The sequence below is a fragment of the Pichia membranifaciens genome, assembly GCF_001661235.1.
Source record: "Pichia membranifaciens NRRL Y-2026 unplaced genomic scaffold PICMEscaffold_7, whole genome shotgun sequence".
Classification (NCBI taxonomy): Eukaryota; Fungi; Ascomycota; class Pichiomycetes; order Pichiales; family Pichiaceae; genus Pichia; species Pichia membranifaciens.
In genome coordinates, this window is record NW_017566988.1 from 253,253 (window position 1) to 280,352 (window position 27,100).

A 27,100-nucleotide genomic window follows, 5' to 3' on the forward strand; every position below is an offset into this window, starting at 1 on the left:
CCCTGTAGATATCTTGATGACTCTCCTTCGTATATCGCATTGGATGAGTGCAGAAACAAATCCGCAGTTGACAAGCTTGTTGGAAGCCTCCTTAATTTTATCGACCTTCACTTCACTTAAACCTTTGATTTTGGATAAATTCCGTTTGGTAGTTGACATCACCGTCTACAATTTACGTATTTATGAATATGCTGTGTTAGTACTTTTGTAATGAATTACCGTTTTACATGAGGATTAGATAGGGTAGTAGTTCATACAGAAACGGAATAAATTCCAGCCGCCTTTAACTTGGTAATGTCACCGGCATTAATTCCCAAGTCTTGTAATTGATCAACTAGTATAATAGTACCGGCAGCTAGCATGCCATCAGTCTCTTCTGTACTTGTCATTTTGAGTATCTTGTTGTCCTTGAAGCTCTTGCAAACCAAAAGCTCAGATACTACTAAAAAAGATAAAGAGAAGTATGAACAGATGAAAAAAAGAAATGAGCCTTGACTTTTTTTGGTTTCACACGCTTCGTTCTGAGATTTGTTTACTCGATCTTTTGATGGGGTAAATGATAGCTCGTTTCCCAAAGTGGATGATTCGATAACGATGGACACAAAGAAGGAGAAGAACATAGTTCTCAAAATTGGAGCACGAACTTTAGAATGTGGGCTTGAAGATTCTTCAAAACCTTTAGGAAAATTCAATGTCCACCATTTCGCCGAACTTCAAACATTCGGAGTTGATTCAACTGCATATGATCACTCCCTTATACCCGACAGTGCATCCGAAAAGGTAACCAAAGAGTTTCGGTTACAATCCATGGCTAAAAATGATCAAGAGCATTTTAGGCATCTGTTCTTCCCTGATACTCTTATCTATGAAGACTTAAGTCTTTTTTTACAAAGCCTGAAAATTCACCTTCGGAAGGTATTGAATAAAATCTTTTATAAATGTGGAATTTCCACAATCAACTCGAAACTTATTTTGGTCCAAAACTCGACGTTTCCAAAAGTTTACAATAAACTTCTCACAGAAATTCTAATAAACGATCTCCTCATGCGTGCTGTTGTAATACTTCCAACCCCTTTAATGGTTTCTATAGCATCCGGCTCTAGCTTTGCTCTAATTATCGATATTGGATGGTCTTTTACTACAGTTGTTCCTGTTTTTGATTATAGGGTGTTGGATAATTTGCTAACGTTTACAAACAGAGCTGGCTCTCGTTTGCATTACGAATTATTATCCGAATTACGAGAAGAAGGATTTGATATCGAAAGTATATCCTTCCGAGAACTTGAGAATACTATTTCATTGCTTGATAGCTTGGTATGTACTTCAAATGATGAACTTATTGCTTGCGGTAGATTTCTTGTTAGAAAAAAGATTTTCACTGACGCAATAGAGAAACTTTATCTCAGCTTTGATTCTTCTGTCCAATATGAAGATAACGAGATTCCAATTATAAAACTAGCTACTGATTTAATTGATAAGAGATTGCCAATAGATCTGAGAAAAATCTTATCTTCACGAACAATAGTAACGGGAGGAATATCAAATCTTAAAGATTTCAGGCAGACATTACTAGCGAGGATTGACGAAGCAGTTGCACAACAACTGCATGGTATAGAAACTCTTGGCGACTGGGCAGGAGCCAGTATCTATTCTACTTTAATGAAACATCAAAAGAAAAGCCCAGACTTGTGGGAAATACGGAAAGTTTAAATGCGTAAACTTGTAGTGTTTTAGGAAGATCCGATAAGATGTAGGTAAGAACAAATTTTTAATGATATAAAACTAGTTAAATACCAAATATTACTTGATGTTTATGAATATTATCAAGTGAATCCAAAACAAAGATGTAACTATGTAGCAATACCATTACAAGGCAGTATCAATACCCCCTCCTTCTAGAAATATAGGAGTAGGGTTTCATATAATCATTAATCTCGGAAGATATACTATTGTGCAAATTTTCAGGTAGCAGTTCTGTATTCAAAACTCCTTCATCATCCATCTCATTGTCATAGTAAAGTTCTGGATCGTAAAACTTATCCCAAGGATATTTGGAGTTATATTCGTCCTTACTCAACGGCTTGAAGCAATTTATAAATTGGGTGTAGTATTTTTCCAAGTTTAGCAGTTCTCTATACCATGGAATCCTTTTATTTTCCTTTTCCTGCATTAAATCGTCGTCATTCTCGTCATCAAGACTTTCAAACTCATGATTCAAAATTTTTAGCAAAATCCCAGTATCAGTTGGCTCAAAGGGGTTGAACTCAATAGTCTGGAAAAAAGGACTGGCATATGGTACAAGTCTTCTTTTAACTTGACTCAAATCCAAAGGCGCAGAGTCATCCAAAAGTGTTATCTTTGGGACATCAAATTCGACGCTTGTGAACTGCCGATTGTGCTTAGCTTCGCTTTCATCATCATAAAGGTTTTCTTCCTCTGAGCAAAATGTATTCTTTACGGTGCTCAATCCATTAAAGTTTTTTGATATTAGGGTAACAAATGATTTACTTGAAGACTGTTCAATTTCAGGCTCGTCGTTGATTTCGTCAAACAAGTTTTGATTTTTGAGACTTGGAATCCTTGCTTCTGGAGAAATTTTTCCCTCAATGGATAGTCTAGGATATAAGCCAGGAATACTTTTACTTTTTAAACTATTCTTCTGCTCTAATTCCGAATCGCCATTTATCTTTATTCCTAAATTTTCATCTTGCAGAAAAATTCCTGAAACATTCTCACGCAGCCTTGATCTCATATACGGAGAGTAACTCTTTTCACGTATATTCGTGTTAATCTCAGACAGAACAGTAAGCCCTGAAAGCTGTGTCATCTGTAAGGTTGAAGCCGTAGTAGATGTTCCTGCAATTGTTCTTGCTCTTTTCAACGACTTCTCTCCATAAGGACGAAGAGGATCATCCTTCAAAGATCCTGGTCTGGAAAGATGGGTGCTCCTCATTGTTTAATATACAATCTTTGTAGGCTCAAAGCTAATTGATCGAAAGATTGTCAGTATGGTGGTAGACGGTTTGCAGTTGTTGCCTATGATAATTAATTGGGTTAATTTCATGCACAAAAAAAAGTTGCCCTGTTTCATTCTTAGACTGTCTACTTTTTTTGTAATTCTCCCATACTTATAAACGAAGCTACGTACTCTTTCATGTATCGTGTTTCATTTTCCATATCATCACATTCTTTCTTCCGTAGCAGAATTATTTTGATGAGGTTATCAATATCTTGTCTAGCAGCCTTGATATTGTCCGAAGTAGCCTTTGCATATTGTTCCTGATCAGTTGGGGTCGAATTTTTCATCTCAGCTTCCATTATGATTGATTTATTGCAGCTGAAAAAATCTAATATTTGATTTACACTTTCGATTGTGTGTAAAGCAAAGAGTAATATATAACAGGATTGAAAGTAACTAAATCGACGACAAACTCGAATAGTGGTATAGAGTTGGAATTATTTTGTCCGGGTCACGTGCGAGCATTGGGTGATTCTCTCTTATTTTTTCAACTTGCTTTCAATCTTTAATAATAAGCTACTTACTGTAGTGAAACTTCCTATAATATCCGAACCATAACGAATTCTAGAGTGCTAACCTGAAAATCTTATTACAAAAAATTCAATGGATTTTGAAGGGGAAACTGATGGCCAAAATCAAGAAAACCAGGTCCAAATTGATAAAGATGCTCTTATCTCCGGAACTGAAAGTCTTAGCCTGACCAATTCTACAGAAAAGCCAATTTCCGATGTGATTCAAAATCAGAACGGTGATCAGAAGAAGAAGAAGAAGAAAAAGTCTGGTAAAGTGCCGAGAAATATGATCACTCCGGAATACATTGAGGAGATGAGAAAGCAGAGAGAAGAGAAGAAGAGGGAGAAAAGAGAAGCACTAATCAAACAAGGGCTCGATCCTGATGCTCAAATCAACGAAGCCAATTATTTGAAAAGAGAACTGTTGAGTATTCCTCGTAGAGGAGGCGAAGAAGATGGTGAGGAAAACAGAGACAGCATTATTACGCTGAAAATAATGACCTACAACTTGTTGGCCCAAGCATTGATCAGAAGAAAGCTATTCCCTGATAATGGAGATATCCTAAAATGGCACAAGCGTTCGAAAGTCTTATTTCAAGAGTTGCGGGACTATGACTGTGACATTTTGTGCCTACAAGAAGTGGACTTTGTGCAATACAAATCCTTCTGGCGCCCCGAACTGGAGAAACTTGGCTACCAAACAAAATTCCAGAGAGGAGCGGACAAGAATCACGGTGTCTCGGTATTTTTCAAACACTCTCTGTTTAACTTGGTTGATACTTGCCTGATCGACTTTGATAATGAGAAGTCTGGAGATGTGAAACCACGAACGATCACTAAAAACGTAGGTCTAATTCTAGGATTGGCAATCCGAAATGATCCATCCAAGTTGATAACGATTGGCACCGCCCATTTATTCTGGCATCCTTTTGGAACCTACGAAAGGACCAGGCAGACGTATGTTGTGCTATCGAAATCGAAGGAGTTTGAGAGGAGGATTCAAATTCTCCACCCAGAAATTACCAAGATTTGGAAGTTTTTCGCAGGTGACTTCAATTCTCAGCCCTATGATTCACCGTACCTTTCGATAACCAGCAAACCTATCTGCTACAATGATCGATGTATGCGAGTAATAGCCTGCTCAACCTCCTTTCAGTTCTCGAGTCTTCGGAACGGAGGCTCGGGCGAAGAAGAGGAGGGCGGGAATGTCGAGAAGTTCGGCGAGAATCAACCGAAAGACCCTGTTCCAGAAAGCTACGTTGCCACTGAAGAGCAACAGCTCATGGTGAAACAGATCGAGCAGTTGCACAACGATTTACCGCTGCGTGCAATCTCCCTCTACTCCATGGCCTACCGTGAAATCGACCCGGAGAATTCCGGGCTGGACAACGACAGAAACGAGCCTTTCTTTTCCAACTGGGCACATACATGGCGTGGGTTGCTAGATTACATCTTCTTCGTCAAAGAGTGGGACGTCAAAAGCGACCATCGTAACATTGACAGCATCCCGGCTTTCGAACGGGAAAACAAAGTCAGACTTGACAAGCTCTTAAAACTCCCGCACCCAAAGGAGATGGGCCCGGGGCAGCCTCGGGAAAACGAGTATCCGAGCGACCATCTCTGTCTGATAGCCCAGATCAGTCTCCTCAAGTAGAACAACCTTGTATAAAGCTCATCCGTCTACCTATATATCTATCTGTCCATCTAATCTATATCTACCTTAGACACTGTCACCGTAATCTTCCTAGTCAACGCGGCCCGCGGCCGATCGACTGCGCCCTCTGAAAAATTCCCAATCGAGCGAAAATGAGTGAGTGCGCAGAAAACGGAGAAAAGCAAAACATTCAACATGTAAACAAACAAACGCAAACAGCAGAGACACACGGACACAACATTCGCAACACACGATACACGAAGGCAAGCGGTTGATAGATCACGTCAAAGGCAGGACACACCGCACACAAGACACAGAGCACACGCATCATAGGTCTTCAAGTCGTTATTAAAGCAGCAAGAGATCAGCATCATGAGAGAAGTCATTTCAGTCAACGGTATGTTCAGCCCTAAACACCACCACCCACGTTTTTTTCCATTTATCAGCTTCTTTCAGTGAGCAAATGAGTAGAAATACTAACAGAGTGTTTATTCGTTCTACGATACTTTTACTTTTCCACTTTTCTTTTAATAGTCGGTCAAGCAGGTTGTCAAATTGGTAACAGTTGCTGGGAGTTGTATTCCATGGAACATGGGATCACTCCTGACGGGTTTTTAGAGGAGGGATTGACCAAGCCAAGAGGAGGTGAAGAGGGTTTTTCCACGTTTTTCAGCGAAACTGGGGCCGGTAAGTATGTGCCAAGAGCCTTGTATGTCGATCTAGAGCCTAATGTGATCGATGAAGTCAGAACAGGTAAGTACAAGGATTTATTCCACCCGGAACAACTGATCAACGGTAAGGAGGATGCGGCAAACAACTACGCAAGAGGCCATTACACCATAGGCAGAGAGCTTTTGGACGATGTCGATGACAGAATCAGAAAAATGGCCGATCAATGTGATGGTTTGCAGGGTTTCTTGTTCACGCACTCCTTGGGTGGTGGTACTGGTTCAGGTTTGGGTTCTTTGTTACTCGAGCAGTTCTCCAACGACTACGGTAAGAAGGCGAAGTTGGAATTCGCTGTCTACCCGTCTCCAAAGGTCAATGCATCTGTCGTGGAGCCTTACAATACTGTTCTTACTACTCACACTACGTTAGAAAATGCAGACTGTACGTTCATGGTTGACAATGAGGCAATTTACGACATCTGTCGTAAGAACCTTGGCATTGCCAGACCAAGCTTTAGCAACTTGAACGCTTTGATTGCACAAGTCATATCGTCTGTTACTGCGTCATTGAGATTTGATGGCTCGTTGAACGTCGACTTGAATGAGTTCCAAACCAATTTAGTTCCATACCCAAGAATCCATTTCCCATTGGTCTCTTACGCCCCTGTCATTTCCAAGGACAGTGCTAACCATGAAGCCAACTCTGTCAACGAAATCACGGCCGCATGCTTTGAACCGGGTAACCAAATGGTCAAGTGTGATCCAAGAAACGGTAAATACATGGCCACCTGTCTGTTATACAGAGGTGATGTTGTGAGCAGAGATGTTATGAACGCGGTCTCCATTGCCAAGTCGAAAAAGAGTATGCAGATGGTAGACTGGTGTCCAACGGGTTTCAAGATAGGTATATGCTACGAAAAGCCTACTCAATCTCCAGAATCGCAAATGGCCGACGTCAATAGAGCCGTTTGTATGCTCTCCAATACCACAGCCATTGCAGACGCATGGAAGAAGATCGACCATAAGTTCGATTTGATGTACAAAAAGAGAGCGTTTGTTCACTGGTATGTCAGTGAAGGTATGGAAGAAGGTGAATTTGCTGAAGCTAGAGAAGATTTAGCTGCTTTAGAAAAGGACTACATGGAGTTGGGTGCTGACTCATTTGTTGAGGACGAATACTGAGTTCACCAAGCTCATCACAGGGGGATATAATAATAGTTTGATACCTGGTTGATGCTTTTGCTCAATTTTTATTCTCTGTGGTTGTGGTTTCCTTCCCTTTGTTCTCTCACTTACTCACTCACTTCACTAACCTCCCCCATCCCTTTCTTTCTCTTTCTCTCTCTTTATCTCTTTGTCTCAAATCTTTTTTATCCTTTTACCCCTTTTTCTATTAATTTCTATCTTCCGTTAATTTTGTTTTCTATTTCTTCTCCTTTTTCCCTTCTCCTCTATTTATATTTCTCTAATTTTGGTATAGATGATCTCGTTCCCTATTCTGCTTCTTCTCCTTGCAAACGCTGAATTTACGTAAGCGCATGTGGAGGATTGAAATGGTGCCGCGTCGGCCCAAATGCTCGCCCGGCCGGAGTAAAGACGCTTATTTCCATGCGAGCCTTCTGTGTGTCAGTTTATCTGCTGCAGAGAAGACGGAGTAGGAGACAGGACGAATATTTTGCCACCGAGGCAAGGATTGAATTAAGGTTGCACCTAGTTTGTTCCCTTACCATACTTCCAGGTTTCTGAAAGCGGTTTCCAGGCGGTTGGATTTTTCTGATTGGGGAATCAAGGTTTTATATAGCTAAGACTTACCCACTGGGATTAAAAGAAATACCTCAGTTTTTCGAAGCTCACGTCGATAGTTGAATAAGTCACGAAAAGGGAAACAGACTCCAAGAGTTTTAGTGGAAACTGCGGAACCAGTGGCTTAAATTATCAGTCTAGACATTTTGAGCACCAATATGGAAAGAAACTCACCAACGGACAGGGTGAAAAAGACCAGAAACAGGATACCCACCTCCTGCGACCACTGTAGGAAAAGGAAATTGAAATGTGACCGACAGAAGCCATGTGGCAACTGTGTCAAGAGTCAAACCGAGGATCTGTGTAAATATGCTGCCTCTCCTAAGGGGGGTTCTGGCAATTCAAGCAATGTGCCAAGAATAAACCTGAATAATGAGATTATCAAGTTAAAATTGCAAGTGAATAAACTTGAAAGAATACTAGAAATGAACAATATCGACACATCTAATTACAAGAACATCTTGCCTGGCATCTCAGACGATGAATTCCCGGATGAGGACGATAATGAGGACGATCCTATGGTGTCATTATCTGACAAGTTTGATGCCATGGTTATCAAGGAAAATAAAATATTGCATTCTGGTACTACATCCTATGTTACTTTTATTGTTCGTGATAAACAGCTTTCAAGAATTTTTGAAGCTTATTCCAAGAGACATATCATGATATACGAATCTTACAAACAAAAACAAAAGGTGAAAGCATCTGATTTCCCTGTAGACATCTCACAGAATCATTTGTCGTGGTTAACCTCAAATGCAAATACCGAAGTGAGTGCTTGCGACATCGATAATGTGGAGAATATGCAGTTTGGAACTATAGTGAATCCTCCGGCAGGAGTCACCGCTATGCAGGCAAAGTTAGTGTTGGATGTCTTAGAGGACGTCAATAAGAAGATGCCGCCTTTATTTGTTGTCAACGTTCTAGTCGATCATTTCTTCAAGTATGTTTACCCTTTTTTGCCTTTGGTCAATGAAGAGATTTTCAGAGATGAAATGAGTTACGTTCTTGTACCCACCACTAATGGTGGTTGCAAGGTGGCAATCACTCATTTACAAAACACTTCCATAGTGAGTTTGTTACTAGTTATTCTACGTTATGCTTACTTGGCTGTCAATGTCAAAGATTACGCAGAGGATAACAAGGCCATCGGAAACGACCTTTTGATTGCAATGATCAAAAGTGGATACCAAATCGACTCAAGTTTTGTTGTGATGGCTAAAAGTTTATTGATGGCTTTACCAGCAGAAGACAGTGTTTTTAAAAAGATTACCTTGAGAAATATTCAAGTTCTGCTTTATTTAAGATTATACCAAGTTTATTCCCCAGAAATGCACGAAGAAAGTAGGGAACATTCACTAACATTGGCACTAGTTATTCAGATGTGTCGTTCTTTAGGTGCCAACCGAGACCCAAAGAATTTCCCACACGTTTTCCAAGATCCAAGAGAAATCACAGTTTGGAGAAGGATATTCTACAAATTATTGACTTTGGACGTACAGAATGCTTTCGAATACGGCTGTTCGTTGATAATTTCTGATGAGGAGTATGATGTCAATCTACCAGCTTTGAGTAAAGAAGAAAGTCAAGTTTTGACTAATTTCAAGAAAGGGTTATCAGTGTCACGATCTGGTGATGAGATCAAAAGACTGGTTGTCGAGAATTCGATAAACAAAGACACGGCCCTTGAGTACGAAGCTGTTAAATTGATTAGGGAAGGGCTCAATATCTTTCAGAACTTTAAAAGCTCGACAAAAAGATCGAAACTTTTGAAAATTGTGAATCGCATGCAAGATTTTGTTGATAAAAGGATTCCAAGTTTATGGGAAATGTTGCAAGAAAACTCTAATTCTAGCTACATGCAACTGGAGAGATTATTTGATATACCCAAGGTGAGAAAATTTGAAATTCGTCTCACTGTTCAAACTATCCTTATGACCTTCTATTATTTGTTATATTTGAATGATGAGGATGAAGGTAGTAGCAGTGAGCACGATAGCCCTCAAACTACCAACAACAGCAATAGCAGTGGTACTAATAATTATGAGACTAGTCCAATTGCTGCACCAACTACTAGCAGTACAACAAGCTACAGTTCTAATACTGATAGTACTAACAGTAAACTCAGTCCTGGTCAGAAACATGATTTCCTGTCAGATGTTTATGGTGTTCGTGCCACGGAGTTGGCTCTTTCCGTTTTGAAGATGAACTATGATTACACCAAGTATGTTACTCAATCGCCAACATTGGATGGGGATAGCAAACAGTACAAGGCCTTCAAATATTTCTCCGCAAAATGTGACGTTTTCATTTTGAATAGAGTTGCTATGGCTTTCCTACGCCCCTTCCTCTTTTTATGTTCAATTTTCTTGAAAAACTTGAATTCAGAGGGACTGACTTTTGAAGAGATTCTTGGAAAATTTTCGAATAGCATTGACTCAACTGTGGTTTTGAAGTGGTTTAATATAAACGTCACCATCAAAAAAGAAGCAAGCAAGAATGGATGTGAGTTCTCTTTTCTATTGTTTCAATACGTAAAAAGTTTATTTTTCATGCACTACACTCTCAAAAATGAATATTTTATCAGCTGGAGAAATACCATGATAATCAAGCTTTTCATAAATTACTTCAAATCGGCAGATAAAGGTGTTTGCACCGAATTCTTACATCCTACTTTTGTTCGAGACGATGATGAGTGCAACTTTGCTACCGGCGATAATTCTGCAGAGAAAGAAAATGGTCCTGATTTTATGGACATCAACAACTTCTCTGACTTGGACGAATTCAATTTCAGTGGCAGTGAAAATAGGGGTATGGCAACCGGGAACACCGACACAACGGAAAGTTCGAACGATGCTAAGCTAATGCAAGATTTCATGGACACGGCTGCGCCTGAGAACAACTTAGAAAATTTCGAAAGCAATGAAAACGATTTAGACAATTTAATATATGATGACATGGATAATATGATTGACGATATTTTCAGAGACACCGGCGTACGGAATCAAATGGCAAGCGAGTTTGAGCTTTTTGGTTCGAAACATCAAAAAGGTCTTGGACAAATAATCAATCTTGAAGAGAGCACAGAGCAAGAACGCAATGAATTCGAGCAGAAAATCAATAAAATGGTATCTAATTCCAACATGCCAAGCTTTTCTCGCCCTTCTGCGGTGAAGAGTGGTTCGACCTCGAGCGGAAGTGGAGGATCTGGACCCTTTACTAGTATGTCCGGGGTTTCAGACAATTCCAACATGAGGACCCCAGATATGAGTATGTTCACAGATTCTCCGGTTGATTTCAGTAAAGATAAAATGAATCAAAATACCGGAATTCAAGATATCATTGACGAATTGCAGGATAAAGGACTATTTTAGTAGCTGAGTCAGGGAACCTATCTTGTTAATATTTTGTTTTGCTTTTTGGTCACAACTTTAGGCCTTTTATTTCTTATTTCTTACAACAGACTTTTTTTAATGTAGTCTATTTTTTTGTCGTTTTACTGTTTACATGTCTATAGCTTTTTTGTACGCAAATATACTCATATTACAACGCTGTTCAAACTCATAACTCAAAATCAACAAACAGGTGCTTGTTGGTCCAGATAATGAATCCCTCTTTTCCGACTTGTAGGTTTGAAGAGGACATTTTTGTTGTTAAGCCAGTCCTCCAATTCTCAACATCCCACTTCAAGCCATAAGTTGTGATCACCGCGTCGCTCAATATTGGTAGTACTCCTACATTACGTAGGCCTGGTCTCGACTTCTCCGTAATAATACCAAAAACCTCGGTTTCTTCTTGTGGGGTAAATCTTGGATAGGCAACAAAATTAAAGCCTGGTTTTAATAGCACAATAATTTCTGTGTGCTCAGGGTTGAGTATTACAAATTGCAGGTGTGGCCTCCGTGATGATAAATTCCATATCTGATTAATTGTAGCCATTGTTTGGTCAAATCTACCTCCCACACCACCAAGAACCACAATTTTGAGAGCCTTTACTTTGGTGCCAGACTCAGCTGACCTTTCTTCTTCTAGCTTTTCCAATGCATCCACGGTATCTAAGTGGTTAATATCAGATATGATATCTGGAAAGTTGAAAAAAGTATTAATCAGAGACAAAGCTTTCATAAAATCTGTGTAATATTGGGAAGATTGTAAGATTTTCTTAGTCCCAAGCGATTGATAATGTTCAATGTTTTCCTTCTTGGCCGAATCCAGATCCCCAACAACGTAATCAGGAATATACGCCGATGATGTACTATCATAATCTCGTAATCTGTTCAATCCACCATCGGCGCATACTTTGAGGGTGGCGTTGTTCCATAGCTTTGCAAATAGATCAGGAAGAATGTTGATTTGCTGATTGAGTATGAGCAAAACAGTGGTGTGCCTATCGGATTCATCATTGAACCTCGAACGAGCTTCAAAATACTTTAATGGAGATATGACATGTGTGTCCAATTCGACATTTGTATCTATGGTATGTTTTATGGATATTGAATCTGGATTTTCGACCACTTTTTCAACAACTTCAAGCTTTTCTCCTGTTGGCATCGTATCACGTATCCAATTGCAAGAGAAACCGAAAAGGCTATGAGCCAGATATGGTCAAACAATTTATTCAGATACGCCTTTTCACATTATCCGTAGATGTTCGGAAAAATTGATTTTTGTTGCAGCACCCGATATCAATCAGATCTGCCATGCGATACATCTTTCTCTAAAATCATGGTCATTATTGACTGTAGTGGGAATATGATGTTATCTGTCAATGTATGTTGAATGTTTCGAAACTCATCAATACGCTAGTAATTGCTTTATAGAATAATGCTTAAATGGATGTGTATCTTCAGAGCATCATGGCACATCGCTGATAACAAAACCACCAATACCATCAAATAACGCGACACTTCTTTTGTGGTAGTAGTCCTATAATCTAAAAAGGAGTTGTTAACTTAACGAATTTTAGCTTCAATCAATTCCATTCACAGTACATAATCCAACATCGCTCAAATCATTATAATGCCAAAGCTTGCTGGACTGCTGGACTTTTCAAAAGCAGCCAAATAAATCCAATCTCTCACGTTGTCAAAAAGTTTTTAGAATTTCATTATTTGTCTAGAAATTTAGATCTAGATTTGCAGAATTGTGTCAGATACAAGGAAATAAATTATCTAACTGAAATCTTTGACCGGCCATAGTGCAAGCTTCAATTATATAAAACGTAGTTGTCTATTTTTTGTCTATTTTTTGTCTATTTTTTGTCCCAAAAGGCTCTAAAGGAGTTTGGCGTACACTGTCAACTTTACTCAAAATTACATAAGCCTGGATGATCATATCACCATCGTGGCATCAAGTTAATGATGTAGAAGAAGTATTGATAGGTAGTTTCCTGATTCTATATTATATATTGAATATTAAATTTAGCCGAACAACATACACTCTCGACAGAAGGTGACCGTCACAAATATACACAAATAAAGAAAGAAAAAAAGCTTAAGGAAGACATATTATGAAATGAGAAGATAAGACTCACAAAACATTCCAACTACGAAGTGAACGATCTGTTCAGAAAAGATTTCTGCTTAAAACTCTAGTAATCAGCTCCTGGCCTTGTACTCCCGGGCACGCTTGCTAGAGCTCTTTGTGACACGCTCGTATTCCGGGATCGGCTTGGCAAACCCACCCGGAACCTCCTCTCCATGATCAATTCCTTTCTCCTCTAAGTCTTTGATGAGTTTTTCTTTCTGTAGTATCCGCCACCTTGTTAGCTTGGCTGTGTCATGGATCTGAAAACCAAAAATTTTGGGTGTGAAGATGTCGGTGTTGTGTGTTGGCACTAATTCAGGATATGTTTGGAGGAACATTGCCGGGAATGAAGTTCCAAAAAACGCCCCGTCAATGGATGAATGTCTGGTAGATTTTGGGTTGTAGATATCTTCACAGTTTGGACAGTAAAGTTTCACACTTTCTACCCTAGGCGTGTCGCTCAATCCTATAGGCAACAAAGGGGTCAGTTTGCAATGCACCCGGGGACAGAACCCAAAGTCACCGTTCCGATATTTCTCTAGCATCTTGTTCAATCCCCGCAATGTGATGATAAACCTGGCGTGAATTAAGGCGTACAGAAACTTTGCATTTTCCTCCAACGTGCGTTTCACCTCTTCTGGTTGCTCTTCGTTTATCTGCTGACGATCGGTTATAATATCCACCGACAACGATACCCTATCGACATACTGATTTAGCCCGGTGAGGTTGAACCTGTCCGTGATATATTCCACATCCACGTCACAGAAGTATTCATTCCCTTTGTTTCCCAAAAACCAATCGATCCAATATTCCGTATACTCTGAACCCGAGTCTGTCACGTAGTCCTGCGAAGCCATTTTGCGCTCCAGTCGTCACTTCTTTCCTAGTCCCAGTTCTCTGCTCCAGTGCCTCTTGTGTTAGCCTTTCATGGCATTCCTCCGTACCTCTTCTGGCCACCGCCATCACCAGTAAACTTCACCACAAGAAAATTCGTGCGACTTTCCAGGCTCCTCTCTGTCTCCGCCAGCTGCCAAAAACAGAGCTGCGAAGCCTTTGCTGCCATACGCTGGCCTGTTAATAGCTGTGCACTCTGCATCCAAGATCTTGATCAATTTATAAGGTTACTTTGGCCAAAAAGCAACCATGTTCATCCACAATCCGTTTTTGAACGCAGGGTCGTCTCTATTTGTGTCTGTCAACTCGACGAATCAGTACGTCGCAACGGCTAGTATCGATGGAAACATATCAATTCGGTCTGTCCGCAACATAGCCGAGATATACAGACAACCGTCCCCGAAATCAAATGAAAATGGAGGTCAGAAGGATTTGGCTCCAACCGAAGATCCCACAAGGACAGAAAATGATCTCAATGGCGCAGAATCAAAACCCAAACCAGAGATTGCCGAAAATACGACACACAGTGTCCCCTATACAAGCACATCCAAATACACAAAACCTCTCCACGAAGTGTCAAAGACCCCTGAGCTTGATTCATTTCGAATTACAAATGCACAACGAGTTTTGAATATAGTGGGTGTTAGAAGCAGAAGTAAAATAACATCTTTAAGATATGCTAACCTTTCGACAAACGCAAATCTATTGGCAGCTGTGTATAAGAATGGTGAGGTGTACATTGTTACAAACCCACAAGATGTAAATAAGTGCCGAATACAACAAATCTTCAAGCACGTAAACGGGCTGCTGTTGGACTTCTCATGGTCCGCAGATGATCAGTTGATGGCTTTTACATCCATGAACAATGAGGTGATTATCTACGACGTGATCTACGGAAAAATTATCTCCAATTTACATTTACATGAAAATACCGAGGTAATAAATTCAAAGGATGGAACTACTGAAGAGATAAGTATTCCAGTGAAAGGTGTCGCATTTGATAAAACACAAAACTGTTTTCTAGTTACCTTAGGTGACGACAGAGCCCTGAAAATCGTCAAATACAAACTAGTAACTGATGAAATTTTGGGAAGAAAAATAGAGTATTCAATCGTGAAAGAGTTTGATGGAATAATAAACAGCGCCAAGTTGAACAAGGCTACTATCAAGAAGCTGTCATTTTCTCCAGATGATGTACTAATCTCTTGTCCAAATACGTCAAAGAGTAGAACTATGAAAGTTACGTTGGTTTCAAAAGATCCAAGCAGTGACAGCTGGAAGATATCAAACCAATTAGTGGCACATGGCTATAAGTCTTTCATGACAATATTCTCGCCCTGTGTATATAGAAATGAGAAGAATGAAGTATTTTACGTTTTGGCATCACTATCAACCGATTCTGCATTATCCATCTGGCGAACTGACATGGACATACCAGTTTATGCTGTAACGGACTTAGCTCCATCGATTTTGGATTTTTGTTGGAGCTCGGATGGCTCGATGATATTCTTGACACCTCAAAATGGCAGCATGATAGTGGCCGTCTTCAAGGAAAATGAATTCGGAATTCCACTTTACCAAAACAACGAACTAACGTTAGACTTGCATAAGAAAACAAGAGAACTATTACCAATAGAATTTGAAAAAATGACAAAATGGAGATCTTTTATGAATGACCACCCTCAACTTGTCAAAGAGAAAGAACAAGAGATTCTCGACGCTGAGCTGAGAAAAATAAAAGTAAAGCCAGCAGAAATCAAACCGTTATCGGCCACTCCTATCGAGCAGCCCAAAGTAAAAGGGGAAACTTCTCCTACTATTAATGACAAAAAGGAAAAGGTAAAAGAGAAGGATACAGCTGAAGTTAAAAACAATGATTTAGATAAAGAAAAGAAGAATGAAAAAGAGAAAGTCAAAGAAACGAATAGCGATGAAATGACAAAAGAAGAACCAAGACAAAACACTCCAATAAAGGACAAAAGCCCTAAAAGCAAAATACCTGACGATCAAGCAGCAGATCAAGAAAAGTCAAAAAAAGATGCTAAGGAAGTCAAACCAAGTAATACTTCTCCTCAAAAGAGTAACAAGAACACTCAAGGAAAAGCCGATGGCGAAAATTCCAAGAAGAGGCCTGCTTCGACATCGAATTATGATCTGCCATCAAATTCTGTTCCGAAAGATTTAAACTCTAAAGTAGTTAAGATGATGAAAAAAGATCTAGGACAATCGGCAACTAACCCTAATAGCAATTCTAACAACACTGGAAAAAAGAAGAGAGATGCAGAACCAGTTGACTTTGTTGGTGCTGTAGCCGTTAATCCTCAGATCTCTTTTAGTAACATCCGTATTGCAATTCCAAAACTGAGGACGAAAATTTCATACAGAATACCGGATGATAAAACTTACCATCTAACTGTGCGAAATGGTAATGGATTTGAATCACAACCTACCAGAATATCTTTGTCAAAAGAGGTCTCCAAAATGGACAGCAAACAGATTTTTGTGGATTTTTTGCCTCATAAAATTCACATTGTGTCTGGGTCATTTCGATTTTGGGCTTTGTCAACGCCAACCGGGCAAGTTTTAACATATACAGAGTCTGGGCGGAGAGTTTTACCAGCTATAGTACTAGGTTCTCCACTATCATTTTTGGAAATGAAAAACCAGTTTTTGTTGGCCGTAACGTGCACAGGAGAACTATACGTGTGGGATCTCGACAAAAAAATCTCAATATTCAAACCTGTATCACTATATCCATTATTACAACCCATCTACTCTTCTGGGAAGTCTTCTTCAGCTAGCGCATCTGCTGTTGCTGCATCTGCTGATAACAATGAGAGTGGCGGGGGAAACATCAACGTGAACATGGAAGCTAATGGGTTAGTTTTTGTTAATGGTGAGTTATTAACCAGAAGTGAAAATCTTACCATATGTTCTATCACAGCCCAGGGAATTCCAATAGTTACTCTCAGCAACGGCAATGGATATTTGTTCAACAAAGACATGAACACCTGGTCTTTAATTAGCGATTCCTGGTGGGCATTTGGTTCTCAATACTGGGACAGTTCAATGTCTGTCGATTCTTTAAAAAATATGGGTCTTTTAGAATTTATGGAATCACATACCAATGATGAAATCAATCGTAGAGGTAAAGCTAAATTTTTCTCAAAGATTTCGAAGATGATGCTTATGAGAGAAGGATATGAAAACTTGGAAACGATTATATCTTTGAATCATCTTGAAAATAAGATAAACTTCTACCTCTACCTGAAAGATTATAGTAACTATAAGATGTTTCTTATTGTTTATGCAAAAAGATTGAGCGAATTGAATTTGAAGAACCGGCTACTAGAAATTTTGCAGTCTTTGTTTATAGACAGAAATGGTAAGATATGCGGACATTCAAAAAAGGAGCTTTTGGAGGAGCTTCTTCTCAGTTGCTCAAAGCATAGGGAAGTTCAACACATATTGGTGCAATATAGTGAATCAATTGGCCTACTACCAGAAGCAGATGATTCCGACATTGATATATTGTGAATAGAGAAATGTCAATTTGTATAATTCATTTGTAATTACAAGATAATCAGATTTACTGTTTAAATATTTGCATGTAAAAGTAATAGTGTTCAACAATATTTCTTTAATAATGTCCCATCCCGACCAGTCTCATGACATCCTTAAGCGTTTCATTCGCAACACTTCTGGCTTTATCAGTGCCTCGCTGACTCCATCTCTCCAATAATTCCGGATTGGCAATGAGTTCTTTAAACTTTCTGGCAGGTTCTTCTAATTCTCGAATAACCTCTTCAGCAACTCGATCTTTTAATTCTTTCTTCGTAAAGTGTTCTACTTCTTTCACAGTCTCCTCTATGGAAGAGTTAGTTGCAGCAGCCAGTATACTTATCAGATTTGAAATTCCAGGTCTGTTCCGTTCATCAAAAGTTAATTTTCCTTCGACTGAGTCTGTGGTAGCTTTATTGAATTTTTTTCTGATTTCTTCTGGTGAATCCGTTATAAAGAGCTTTGAAAGTGGTTCTTTATCACTCTTACTCATCTTTTTCATCGGATCTTTCAAACTCAAGACCTTTTTCGTAGGCGTGAGCATTGTGTGTGGTACTTTGAAATAATCTTGACCCACAGTCTTGTTAAAAGCATGTACAGTTTCTCTGGTCAACTCTAGATGTTGGGCTTGATCTTGACCAACAGGTACATGGGTTGCACGAAAGGTTAAGACATCCGAAGACATCAAAACAGGGTACGTGAATAATCCTAGCTTTACTTTTCCTAAAGCGCTGTCATCTGAAACACTGGCTGATTCGTTGAGATTAGCTTTTGATTTCCATTGCGTCATACGATTAAGATATCCCATACTAGTAATGCATGAAAAAACCCACTGTATGGACGAAATTTCAGGTATAGTTGATTGGTAATACAAAGTTGAAGACTCTGGATTGACTCCACAGGCAATTATGGATGCAAATGCTTCTAACCTTTGCTGCCTTAAAAGTTCATAGTTTTGAGGAACCGTCAATGAGTGCAGGTCGGCAACAAAGAAGAACAGCGATGCATCGTTAGATGAGTTTGCCACCAGTGTGTTAAGGTTGTGCCAGGACTTTATTGCACCAAAATAATTACCAAGATGAAACGTTCCTGTGGGTTGAATTCCACTTAATATTGTAGATTGATTAGGTAGTCTGAAAAAAGGGTCCGTTACCGAAACTGTTTGGACTGTTGAGGCGGATGATACTCTAGTATATGACCTGGCTTTCACCAATGATCCTAGCCCTTGCAGTGTATATTGTGTAATCTTCATTTCGATATAGAAGTGCCTCTATTTATCCGGTATTGTTTTCCTTCTGCTTTTATTGTCTTTCGGGGAAAAGTCTCTCGTTGTTCTTTCAACCGAAACATGAAAATCAAGAAAAGTTGTTGTAAGCGGCGAATTTTTCGTTCTTGTTTTGCCGGAGAATTATCGGGGTCATAATAAAATAAAAGAGAAAAAATCCATAATACGTGGAATAAAACAGCTGCCGACAAGGTAGAGCCATACGATGCCACCAATCGATGACTTTTTTGCCTTTACCAACGACGACTTTAGTTCGCCTCCGCAACAAAAGAAGAGAAAAAAGAAGAAGAGTGTCAAAACTGAGATTAATGAACTCGGAAGCCGCCAACTGTTAGGAGAAAAGATAAGCGATACAAAAGTATCCATCAAAAAAAATAGAAATACTGTGCAACCTAGTGATGCTGTTGAAATAGAGGAAGTGGAAGACGATGCCAAAGACGAAGCTGCTTTGGCAAACCTGCTAGGACTTTCGGTATCATCTCCCCTCCCCATTGTTGATGCAAGCGTCTCCACTGACACAACAAACACCAACGAGGAAGTAAGGTCTTCAATGAGCGATCGGGAATCTCGACTATTAAATCGTACAACAATAGCAACTGAATCTGCCACAAAAGTAACTATTAGTCAGACTCAAACAAATAACAACAACTCAGCCGCAGATCCCGACGATTTTCTCAGCTCCATAAACAGCTATGTAACATCGATTAAGGAGAAAGAGCACGAAATTCAAGATCTACTTCAATCTCATCAGCAAGAAGAAATTGTAATAAATGGAGTTAAAATTTCTCCTAAATCAGTAAAGTTTGAGTTTCACATTGACATCCAAGCTGCCGGTCAAGTTTCTGGATCTTACGATTTACAAGTCAAAGGATCAACTAAAATATCGAAGATTGTCAATACTTTGATGCCTCTGTTCAACAAAGAGGCCAATCCACAATGTCCTGCCAACGAGTGGGGGTCACTTGTCATATATGTAAAAAACTTGAATATTATACTTCATCCGTCCTTACGATGTATGTCTTTGCTAGGATACAAGAGTCAACTCTTACCCTCCTCGAATGGTGCAGATTATGAACTGCATGCAATCATAGCCACAGAAGAGTATGCACAATTAATTCAAGAAGAAGAACGCAAGAAAAAGTTAGAGGAGAATGTTTCTCATAGGAAAGAGAATAACGAGACTGATGATGCCTTTTTCAATTTTATTATTGTAGACCCACAAAGAGAAAACAAACTAGCACAAGATACAGAAGTGATTGATCTTGAAAATGATGAAGCAATTGATACCAAATCAAAATCGAAATTCACTCTGGCTTTATCTGTATTGCAAAGTATGACTGTTTCGGAATTGCTAATGCTTTTTAAATATAAAGCTCGTCTTCCCAATGAATTGAATACGCAAATATTTAGGGACAATGCATTGTTAGATCCGACAAGAAGGCTCGATGAACTTGGCGCTATAGATAAACAAATTTTAGAGGTGAAATACAGTCTAGATGAATTAAGTGAGTTACAAGCTGAAGGAGGAGAGTTAGATATGGTAGAAGAAGATGATTTTGATTTGGAAGAAATACAAAAGGACATGACCGCTACAAATGAACATATCCCTAATGACGTTGATTCAAGGACGGAATATTTCTCTATTTTTGTTGCAGGTAGTGACAAAAAGAGGTTTAAAGTAAGCGTTAAACCCAGCACCAAAATATCTGATATACTGAATTTCTATCGGCAAAAATCAGGTCTTCCGTCCAGCACTAACCTGAAACTGGTCTTTGATGATGATGATATGGATCTGAATGCTACTGTTGCTGATACAGAATTGGAAGATGAGTTTATGATTGATGCTGTAATTCTGAACAGCTGAAGGTTATATACAGTCTTAGAATCAAAAAAAAAGTATGTAAGAAAAACGTTTATAAATATTTGTATCAAATTAGTAATAATGTACAACAGGAATGTATAAACTGAGCTATTGCAGTCTTTTGATGTTATTAAGGTTCCAACCCTTTTCCATCAGTAAACCACCTATCGGTCCATTATCCTTCTTTTCCAGATTGTTCAAATCAGGTTTTCCCGAGACATCAGAAATGTAGCTCTCTGGGCCACAGACAAATGCAAATGAGGGAGGTGGGGTTGTACTATCACCTTTTGCTCTCTTGAAAAAAACCCATTGCTGATATGCACTTTCGGGTTTGATTCTACTATTCGTTGGTTGAATGTAGGTTGAAGAAGCAGAAGATGAAGAGTTAGAATCAGATGTGACAATAACAGCGTCTTTAGAAACAAGTGTTGCATTGCCAGTGAGTGACTTCAGAGAGTTAGATGCTCTTTCCATTTGTTTCTCAACTTCTGCCTTCTTTTCCCGCAGTAACTTCTGTTTGTAAACTTCTTCGCTCATACGTAAATCCCAACCGCCGGTAAAATTTGGTAAAGTCGGAGAGCTCACCTTCTCTGCGGTCAAGTGGTTTGGCTTCTTATCATTTGAAATCAAGTAATGGAACTTCACACGTCCACATTTTTCTGCAAAAAAATTCAACGTTTTGATTTGTGGTAATAATTCCGATTCATCCCTCAAGGAGTAAAAAACATCCGTAAACCCACGAGGTGGATTAGGAGAATATATCAGTTGAAATAAAGGCAAAATACCAGTTCCAGCACCATAGAATACATAGTTTTCAGGTTTTGGAACATTTTCCGGCCATATTGGATCAGGCTTGATAGAGGAAAGAGTGTTAGACATTTGAGGACGTTCATCATATCTATTCAAAGGATGGTATGGCATTTTGTACTCGACAATTGGACCCCGAACGTTTATTTCTTCTAGTAGATTGCGTCCTGTGAGCCAGCGAGAGAATTCGCCTTCATTATATCTTTTAACAATGAGAATGAACTTCCCTTCTTCCGCAAGCTCTTTCACTAAACGTAAATGAGGTTCCTTAGTATTTGGATCAATACCGGCAACATACATTGGCAAAGGGGTATAGTTTCTGACGATATTGATGTCTGGTTGCATTATTTCTACACTCCATAGTCTATCACCGTTGAACAATTGTTCATTGTGGATCAACTTCTCAGCTCTGTTCTTTCGTGTTAGTTCGATCAGGTAATGATCATCATTGATTTTGTGCTTGAAAGAAATGAGATATGGTAAAAATTTGTCTTCTCTAAGCAAAGCTGAGTCAGTGTCGACATTAGGATTGGAGTCTTTGGTCATGTATTTATATGTGAAGATTCCCCAACACAAACCTCCACATATTATTAACGAGGGTAACAGCTTTCTGAGTTTTGATTTTGGACGTGCCTTTTCCGCCATCTTTTCTTTATAAAGTTGCTTTGGCGTTTTTGGAGCTTTGAATTCATAAGATTGCTGTTGCGAATTTGTAACGGGATTGTACTCAACCTTCGTCTTGGCCATCAAAGTTCGTAGTGAAGGATCCATAGCGGGTAGCGCTGATGATGGTTTTGTGACCTTTGAGGATAGATCAGGGTTAAATTTTTCTGTAAGATCATGAGCACCTTCTGTTCTGTTTATGGGCAAGTTGTTATCTGTGATATTATTTTCACTCGGTCCTGCTTTATTGCTTTCGTTTGAGTTCTTTGTTTCGGAATCAGAGTCCGACGACTTATATCTTAATGCCTTAGGAAAATTTAATGGTGATCCTCTCAGATGGGGAGCCACAAGCTGTGGTCGAAGAAACAACTTGAGATTCTGCATTTATCGTCGTTTAATGTTCACCTCTAACTCCTCAGATGAGTAGAGTGTATCGTCATAGGATGGACAATTAGATTCCAATTGCGTGCAGTAAATTGTTGCAGAAGAAAAGCTAGAGCTACCTGTAGTGAGAAACATTTTTCTTCCTCGAACGTTTGTCATCAGGAATCGGAAAACGTTTGTGATTTAATAGGAAGACAAGCTTTAAGTGTCCCTCAAACAGTCGTATTTCGGGGTGGACCAGTTACTACAGTTCTTGCTAGACAACTATTATTAAGTATGGGAAACGCAGTCAAACAAGCCGAAGAACTGCGACTTCTAGCAAAGATTCAGGCACATGATGAGAGCGTGTGGAATATGTCTGTGCATTCTAAACTGCCGATATTGGCAACCTGTTCGAGTGACAGGACAAGCAAGATATATGACATCAGTGTTTTAGAGAACGTGAAGCTGACCACGGTACTAGATGAACAGACACATACCAAAACTATACGTTGTGTGAGTTTCAAACCATCATCTGAGGAGGCATATCCTACTCTAGCCCTTGGCAGCTTTGATTCTACGTGTTCTATCTGGGGTGCCGATTCTTTCAAGAGTGAATGGGAACTACTTGCAGTGATTGAAGGCCATGAGAATGAGGTCAAGTCGATTGACTGGTCGCTCGACGGGAGATACTTAGCTACATGTGCTCGTGACAAGACTATATGGATATGGGAAACCGACTCAATGAACGAGGAGTTTGAGTGCATTGCCGTATTGAGCGAACACGAGGGAGATGTGAAGTTTGTTAAGTGGAATGACAAGGGAGAAGACACCCACGTTTTTGTCAGCTGTTCGTACGACGACACGCTGAGAATCTGGCGACAGGATGAGTACGACGAGGACGAATGGAACTGCGTGGCCATGATAAACCTCGAGAATACAGTTTGGGGTGCTGCCTGGGTGGATAACGATACCATTGTTTGTTGTTGCGACGACGGCAAGGTCCTTGTGTATGAAAGTGACCGTAAGAGAGTATTGACAGAGGCGGATAAAGCCGAGGCGGAGCAAGGACAAGACAAGGACGACCAAGAGACTACAGACAGCAGCAAGAAACTTCCGAGTACAATCAAGAAGATAGAGACGTGGTCAGCCTCTTCAGCGTTCGGAAAGGTCAGTCGGATGCACGAAGGAACTGTGTACAGCGTGGACAGTCGAGGAGGCAGGATTGTCAGCGGAGGCAGCGACGGCTGCGTGTATGTATACGAGCGTGAAGCAGCCGGTCCAGAGTCCGGTGAATGGCGTGTCTGTGCTTCCCACAGCCTTTGCCATGGTGTCAGAGAGGTGAACAGTGTCCGTTTTGTGAGAGACAATACAGTGGCCAGTGGTGGAGATGACGGAAGTGTTGCAGTTTGGGGGCTGACGTAAGCACTGCGAACTGATGAGAGAGGAAAAATAAAATTTCCCTCTTTTCATGAAAGATTTGTGTAACTGAAGTATAGGATCCGAGTGACACAGAGAAAAGGAAAAGCAAGGTCAGATATAACTGACCAGTAGCAGCAGAGATGTTGAAAAGAGCGTTCAGCATTTTTTCAAGACAGAACGCGGTGAAGCAGAAGGCGGCTGCGGCGGCAGCAATGACGACGACGACGACGACGACGAAACAGACCGACGGCAAGTTGAGCGCCACGGAGATCATCCGACGGGCGCAGGAGAAGGTGAAAGACCCCAAGTGCGATGCGCTGAAGCCGATTGTGTGGATCGACTGCGAGATGACCGGGTTGGACCACCACAACGACACCATCATCGAGATCTGCTGTCTTGTGACAGACAAGAACTTGAACCTCATCGACGAGCAGGGGTACGAGTCCGTCATCCACGCGTCGAAGGAGACGATGGACGCCATGAGCGAGTGGTGCGTTCTCCACCACGGCCAGTCCGGCCTCACGGAGAAGGTGATCAACTCGACCAAGACGCGGGAGCAGGTCGAGCAGGAGTTGCTCGCATACTTGGACAAGTACATGAACAAGGGCGTCGGCATCCTTGCCGGCAACAGCGTGCACATGGACCGTCTCTTCATGCTCAAGGACATGCCGCGCGTCGTCGACCACCTTACCTACCGCATCATCGACGTCAGCTCCGTCATGGAGATAGCAAAGCGCTTCAACCCGACCGTCGCCAACGGCCGTCCCAAGAAGAAGGGCGCCCACACTGCCCGGGAGGACATCCTCGAGAGCATCCAGGACCTCGTCTACTACCGTGGCGTCTACCTCAAGTCACCTGCCGAGGCTGACAAGGCTGCCGTCGCTGCCTTCTTAGAAAGTCCTGCCTGGACCGGCACCAGTGCCTCTTCCAAAGACCAGCCGGCCGATTCATCCCCCAAGGACAACACCGAGCCTGTCGCGCCGCGACATGTCGCCAAGAAACGAAAGATCTGAGCCTTTTGAGCACGTGATATAGGCTGGCTCGTTCCTTTTTTTTCCGCTCTCTTTGCCACTGTGATTCACGCCCTATTTTTTTTCCTCCGTCCCTTTCCCGCTCGACGGCTGATAAACTTAGGTTTGTCAGACAGACAAAAGCAGGCCCTGCTGTGCTCCGGTCCGTGCGGGCTGCGTCTTTGTACCGCTCTATAGATTGACAGGTAGGTAGGCCGCAAGTACAGACCCAACCGACGGAAGCGTAGAGACATATCAGGCACGGACAGACGTGTCGGAAGCAGAAACCCGAGAGCAACAAAACAGCCACAACAGCAATCATAGCCATGGTCAGTATCGGAACGTCGTACGATAACACCGCACGGGTACCGGCGGTACCGCAGCGACATGGAGGGGTCCCGTTAGCCGGAACAGCAGCAGCGGAGATGGGTGCGGGTCAAGCACTCAGCAGTCAACCCCAGACACACGCACAAGTACAAGCGCAAGCGCAAGTGAGGGCACAAGCACCAACGGAAGGCCAGACACAAAGACAGCCAGCGTCAGCAGCAGCTGCTGCTGCTGCTGCAGCAGCGCCTGCAATGAACCCTTCATCCAGCTTCACGTTTGAAAACTTCCACTTGGACCCCGAAGACTTTCAGAACTTCCTCCTCATCAACCCACCACTGACCGAGTACTCTTCCCACTACTACATGAATCTTTCCAACAGCGGCACAGCCAGCAACGCCAATGCCAATGCTCATGGCGTAGCTGCTTCGGCTGGTGCGACAGGTGGACACCTTGGCCACGGCGGGCACGGCGGAAGAAGCTTGGGAACGAACGCCATAACGGATTCTGTGCCTGCCACCAATACCCCGATGAGGAGCCTGTCTGGAATCCCAGACTCAGACCAGCTACTGAACCAGCTCTCCCTGAAGAAGCAAATACCCGTTTCTGTGGCGCCGTTGACTGAGCAGTTGTCCAGCGTCGCTCCGACATCACAAATGACCTTCCCTCCCTTTACAGGAGACGACAATGATGCCATACGCAACGCAGCTGCAGGAGCTACGCTGCTTCCCACCAATAATACCAACACAAACACCAATACGGCCAATGCCACCGCTGCTAGTCTCAGCGGCATCAGTTTCCCCTCAAACGCACACGCCTTGGCTTCCCAGTCAACCCAAGCTGCACAGCAATCCGCCGCACTGTTTAGCAACCAATATGCATTTGATGCCGATGTTAGGTTCGACGATCAGCAGCTGCCGCTGCCCACTAGACGTCTATCCATTTCCAATGGTCAGATCGGCCAAATAAGCAGGATGGTCCATTCCCAGATGTATCCTAGTTCAACCTCGAACTCTTCGGGAACGCCGAATTCCAACGATTCTACAGCAGTGTCCAATCATTCAAGTGGGTCCGCCCGCCAACCGCAAAAAGCACAACAAAAAGCCCTCTTGGATGAAGAAGAATCCATTGAGGTGGACACCAACGGTGTTCCCACCAGGGAATTGCTTTACAATAACGAGGTTATTTTCAATCCAAATGGCCCGATTCCTGGCACCAACGCATGGAAGAGGGCCAAGATTCTAGAAAGGAACCGGATAGCGGCCAGCAAGTGCCGTGCAAAGAAAAAGAATTTGCAAAAAAAGCTTCAGCAGGACGTGGACAAGCTAAGTGAAGAGAACAGCCGACTTCGTGACATGATGACAGAGATGAAAAAACGTGTGGAGCGATATTGCCAGAAGAATAACATCGACATAGCTGAGGTCTATGCTTCAGACAGCCAGTTGAAGAAGGAGCAACAGGAGGAGGAGATGCTGAAGAAGAAGAAGGCTCAGAACACGAGTGAGCTTGTCGACACGTTTCTAAAGGAGAACGTGCTGTGAGATGAGATGTCGGTAAATGAAGTGTTTTTAAACATTTGCCGCCTTTTGTTTTTTATCTGTGATATACCGTAGCACACTGTAATATACTAAAATACGATAACGACGACCTGTCGCATTCCCATACCATACAAGTTCTGGACGTACTGAGCCTTCGCAAAAAGAAGGCGACGTCTTGATTTTTTTGTTT

General features: G+C 41.2%; 14 protein-coding genes across 14 annotated transcripts; 9 read left to right on the forward strand and 5 right to left on the reverse strand.

Moving 5' to 3' along the window:
• Nucleotides 1–584: 584 nt before the first annotated feature.
• PICMEDRAFT_18317 (hypothetical protein) lies at nt 585–1,864 on the forward strand. The gene has a single exon (XM_019161947.1). It carries the CDS (start codon nt 595–597, stop codon nt 1,708–1,710), a length of 1,116 nt encoding a protein of 371 aa, XP_019015521.1. The 5' UTR covers nt 585–594; the 3' UTR covers nt 1,711–1,864.
• On the reverse strand, nt 1,755–3,357 carry PICMEDRAFT_18318 (hypothetical protein). The gene has a single exon (XM_019161948.1). It carries the CDS (start codon nt 2,951–2,953, stop codon nt 1,880–1,882), a length of 1,074 nt encoding a protein of 357 aa, XP_019015522.1. The 5' UTR covers nt 2,954–3,357; the 3' UTR covers nt 1,755–1,879.
• Nucleotides 3,358–3,575: 218 nt separating this feature from the next.
• On the forward strand, nt 3,576–5,256 carry PICMEDRAFT_18319 (hypothetical protein). The gene has a single exon (XM_019161949.1). It carries the CDS (start codon nt 3,623–3,625, stop codon nt 5,183–5,185), a length of 1,563 nt encoding a protein of 520 aa, XP_019015523.1. The 5' UTR covers nt 3,576–3,622; the 3' UTR covers nt 5,186–5,256.
• A 70-nt stretch (nt 5,257–5,326) lies between these two features.
• Nucleotides 5,327–7,351, forward strand: PICMEDRAFT_18320 (hypothetical protein). Its single transcript, XM_019161950.1, has 2 exons — nt 5,327–5,582; nt 5,720–7,351. Exons 1-2 carry the CDS (start codon nt 5,558–5,560, stop codon nt 7,033–7,035), a joined length of 1,341 nt encoding a protein of 446 aa, XP_019015524.1. The 5' UTR covers nt 5,327–5,557; the 3' UTR covers nt 7,036–7,351.
• A 50-nt stretch (nt 7,352–7,401) lies between these two features.
• Nucleotides 7,402–10,971, forward strand: PICMEDRAFT_65507 (hypothetical protein; the record flags this gene model as incomplete). The annotated part of the gene is made up of 2 exons (XM_019163487.1): nt 7,402–10,926; nt 10,958–10,971. The coding sequence occupies exons 1-2, from the start codon at nt 7,815–7,817 to the stop codon at nt 10,969–10,971; spliced, it is 3,126 nt and encodes a 1,041-aa protein (XP_019015525.1). The 5' UTR covers nt 7,402–7,814.
• Nucleotides 10,972–11,217: 246 nt separating this feature from the next.
• On the reverse strand, nt 11,218–12,207 carry PICMEDRAFT_74654 (hypothetical protein; the record flags this gene model as incomplete). Its single annotated transcript, XM_019164834.1, has 1 exon — nt 11,218–12,207. One exon carries the CDS (start codon nt 12,205–12,207, stop codon nt 11,218–11,220), a length of 990 nt encoding a protein of 329 aa, XP_019015526.1.
• An 821-nt stretch (nt 12,208–13,028) lies between these two features.
• PICMEDRAFT_18324 (hypothetical protein) lies at nt 13,029–14,114 on the reverse strand. Its single transcript, XM_019161951.1, has one exon. The coding sequence runs from the start codon at nt 14,037–14,039 to the stop codon at nt 13,254–13,256; it is 786 nt and encodes a 261-aa protein (XP_019015527.1). The 5' UTR covers nt 14,040–14,114; the 3' UTR covers nt 13,029–13,253.
• A 196-nt stretch (nt 14,115–14,310) lies between these two features.
• Nucleotides 14,311–17,859, forward strand: PICMEDRAFT_18325 (hypothetical protein). Its single transcript, XM_019161952.1, has one exon. The coding sequence runs from the start codon at nt 14,326–14,328 to the stop codon at nt 17,611–17,613; it is 3,288 nt and encodes a 1,095-aa protein (XP_019015528.1). The 5' UTR covers nt 14,311–14,325; the 3' UTR covers nt 17,614–17,859.
• PICMEDRAFT_74657 (hypothetical protein) lies at nt 17,717–18,889 on the reverse strand (the record flags this gene model as incomplete). Its single annotated transcript, XM_019164835.1, has 1 exon — nt 17,717–18,889. One exon carries the CDS (start codon nt 18,887–18,889, stop codon nt 17,717–17,719), a length of 1,173 nt encoding a protein of 390 aa, XP_019015529.1.
• Nucleotides 18,890–19,081: 192 nt separating this feature from the next.
• Nucleotides 19,082–20,881, forward strand: PICMEDRAFT_18326 (hypothetical protein). The gene has a single exon (XM_019161953.1). It carries the CDS (start codon nt 19,128–19,130, stop codon nt 20,784–20,786), a length of 1,659 nt encoding a protein of 552 aa, XP_019015530.1. The 5' UTR covers nt 19,082–19,127; the 3' UTR covers nt 20,787–20,881.
• Nucleotides 20,732–22,692, reverse strand: PICMEDRAFT_18327 (hypothetical protein). The gene has a single exon (XM_019161954.1). It carries the CDS (start codon nt 22,635–22,637, stop codon nt 20,892–20,894), a length of 1,746 nt encoding a protein of 581 aa, XP_019015531.1. The 5' UTR covers nt 22,638–22,692; the 3' UTR covers nt 20,732–20,891.
• A 221-nt stretch (nt 22,693–22,913) lies between these two features.
• PICMEDRAFT_37084 (hypothetical protein) lies at nt 22,914–24,041 on the forward strand (the record flags this gene model as incomplete). Its single annotated transcript, XM_019163056.1, has 2 exons — nt 22,914–23,594; nt 23,646–24,041. The coding sequence occupies 2 exons, from the start codon at nt 22,914–22,916 to the stop codon at nt 24,039–24,041; spliced, it is 1,077 nt and encodes a 358-aa protein (XP_019015532.1).
• Nucleotides 24,042–24,250: 209 nt separating this feature from the next.
• On the forward strand, nt 24,251–25,051 carry PICMEDRAFT_37139 (hypothetical protein; the record flags this gene model as incomplete). The annotated part of the gene is made up of 1 exon (XM_019163062.1): nt 24,251–25,051. One exon carries the CDS (start codon nt 24,251–24,253, stop codon nt 25,049–25,051), a length of 801 nt encoding a protein of 266 aa, XP_019015533.1.
• Nucleotides 25,052–25,626: 575 nt separating this feature from the next.
• Nucleotides 25,627–26,913, forward strand: PICMEDRAFT_74662 (hypothetical protein; the record flags this gene model as incomplete). The annotated part of the gene is made up of 1 exon (XM_019164836.1): nt 25,627–26,913. The coding sequence occupies one exon, from the start codon at nt 25,627–25,629 to the stop codon at nt 26,911–26,913; it is 1,287 nt and encodes a 428-aa protein (XP_019015534.1).
• Nucleotides 26,914–27,100: the final 187 nt, after the last annotated feature.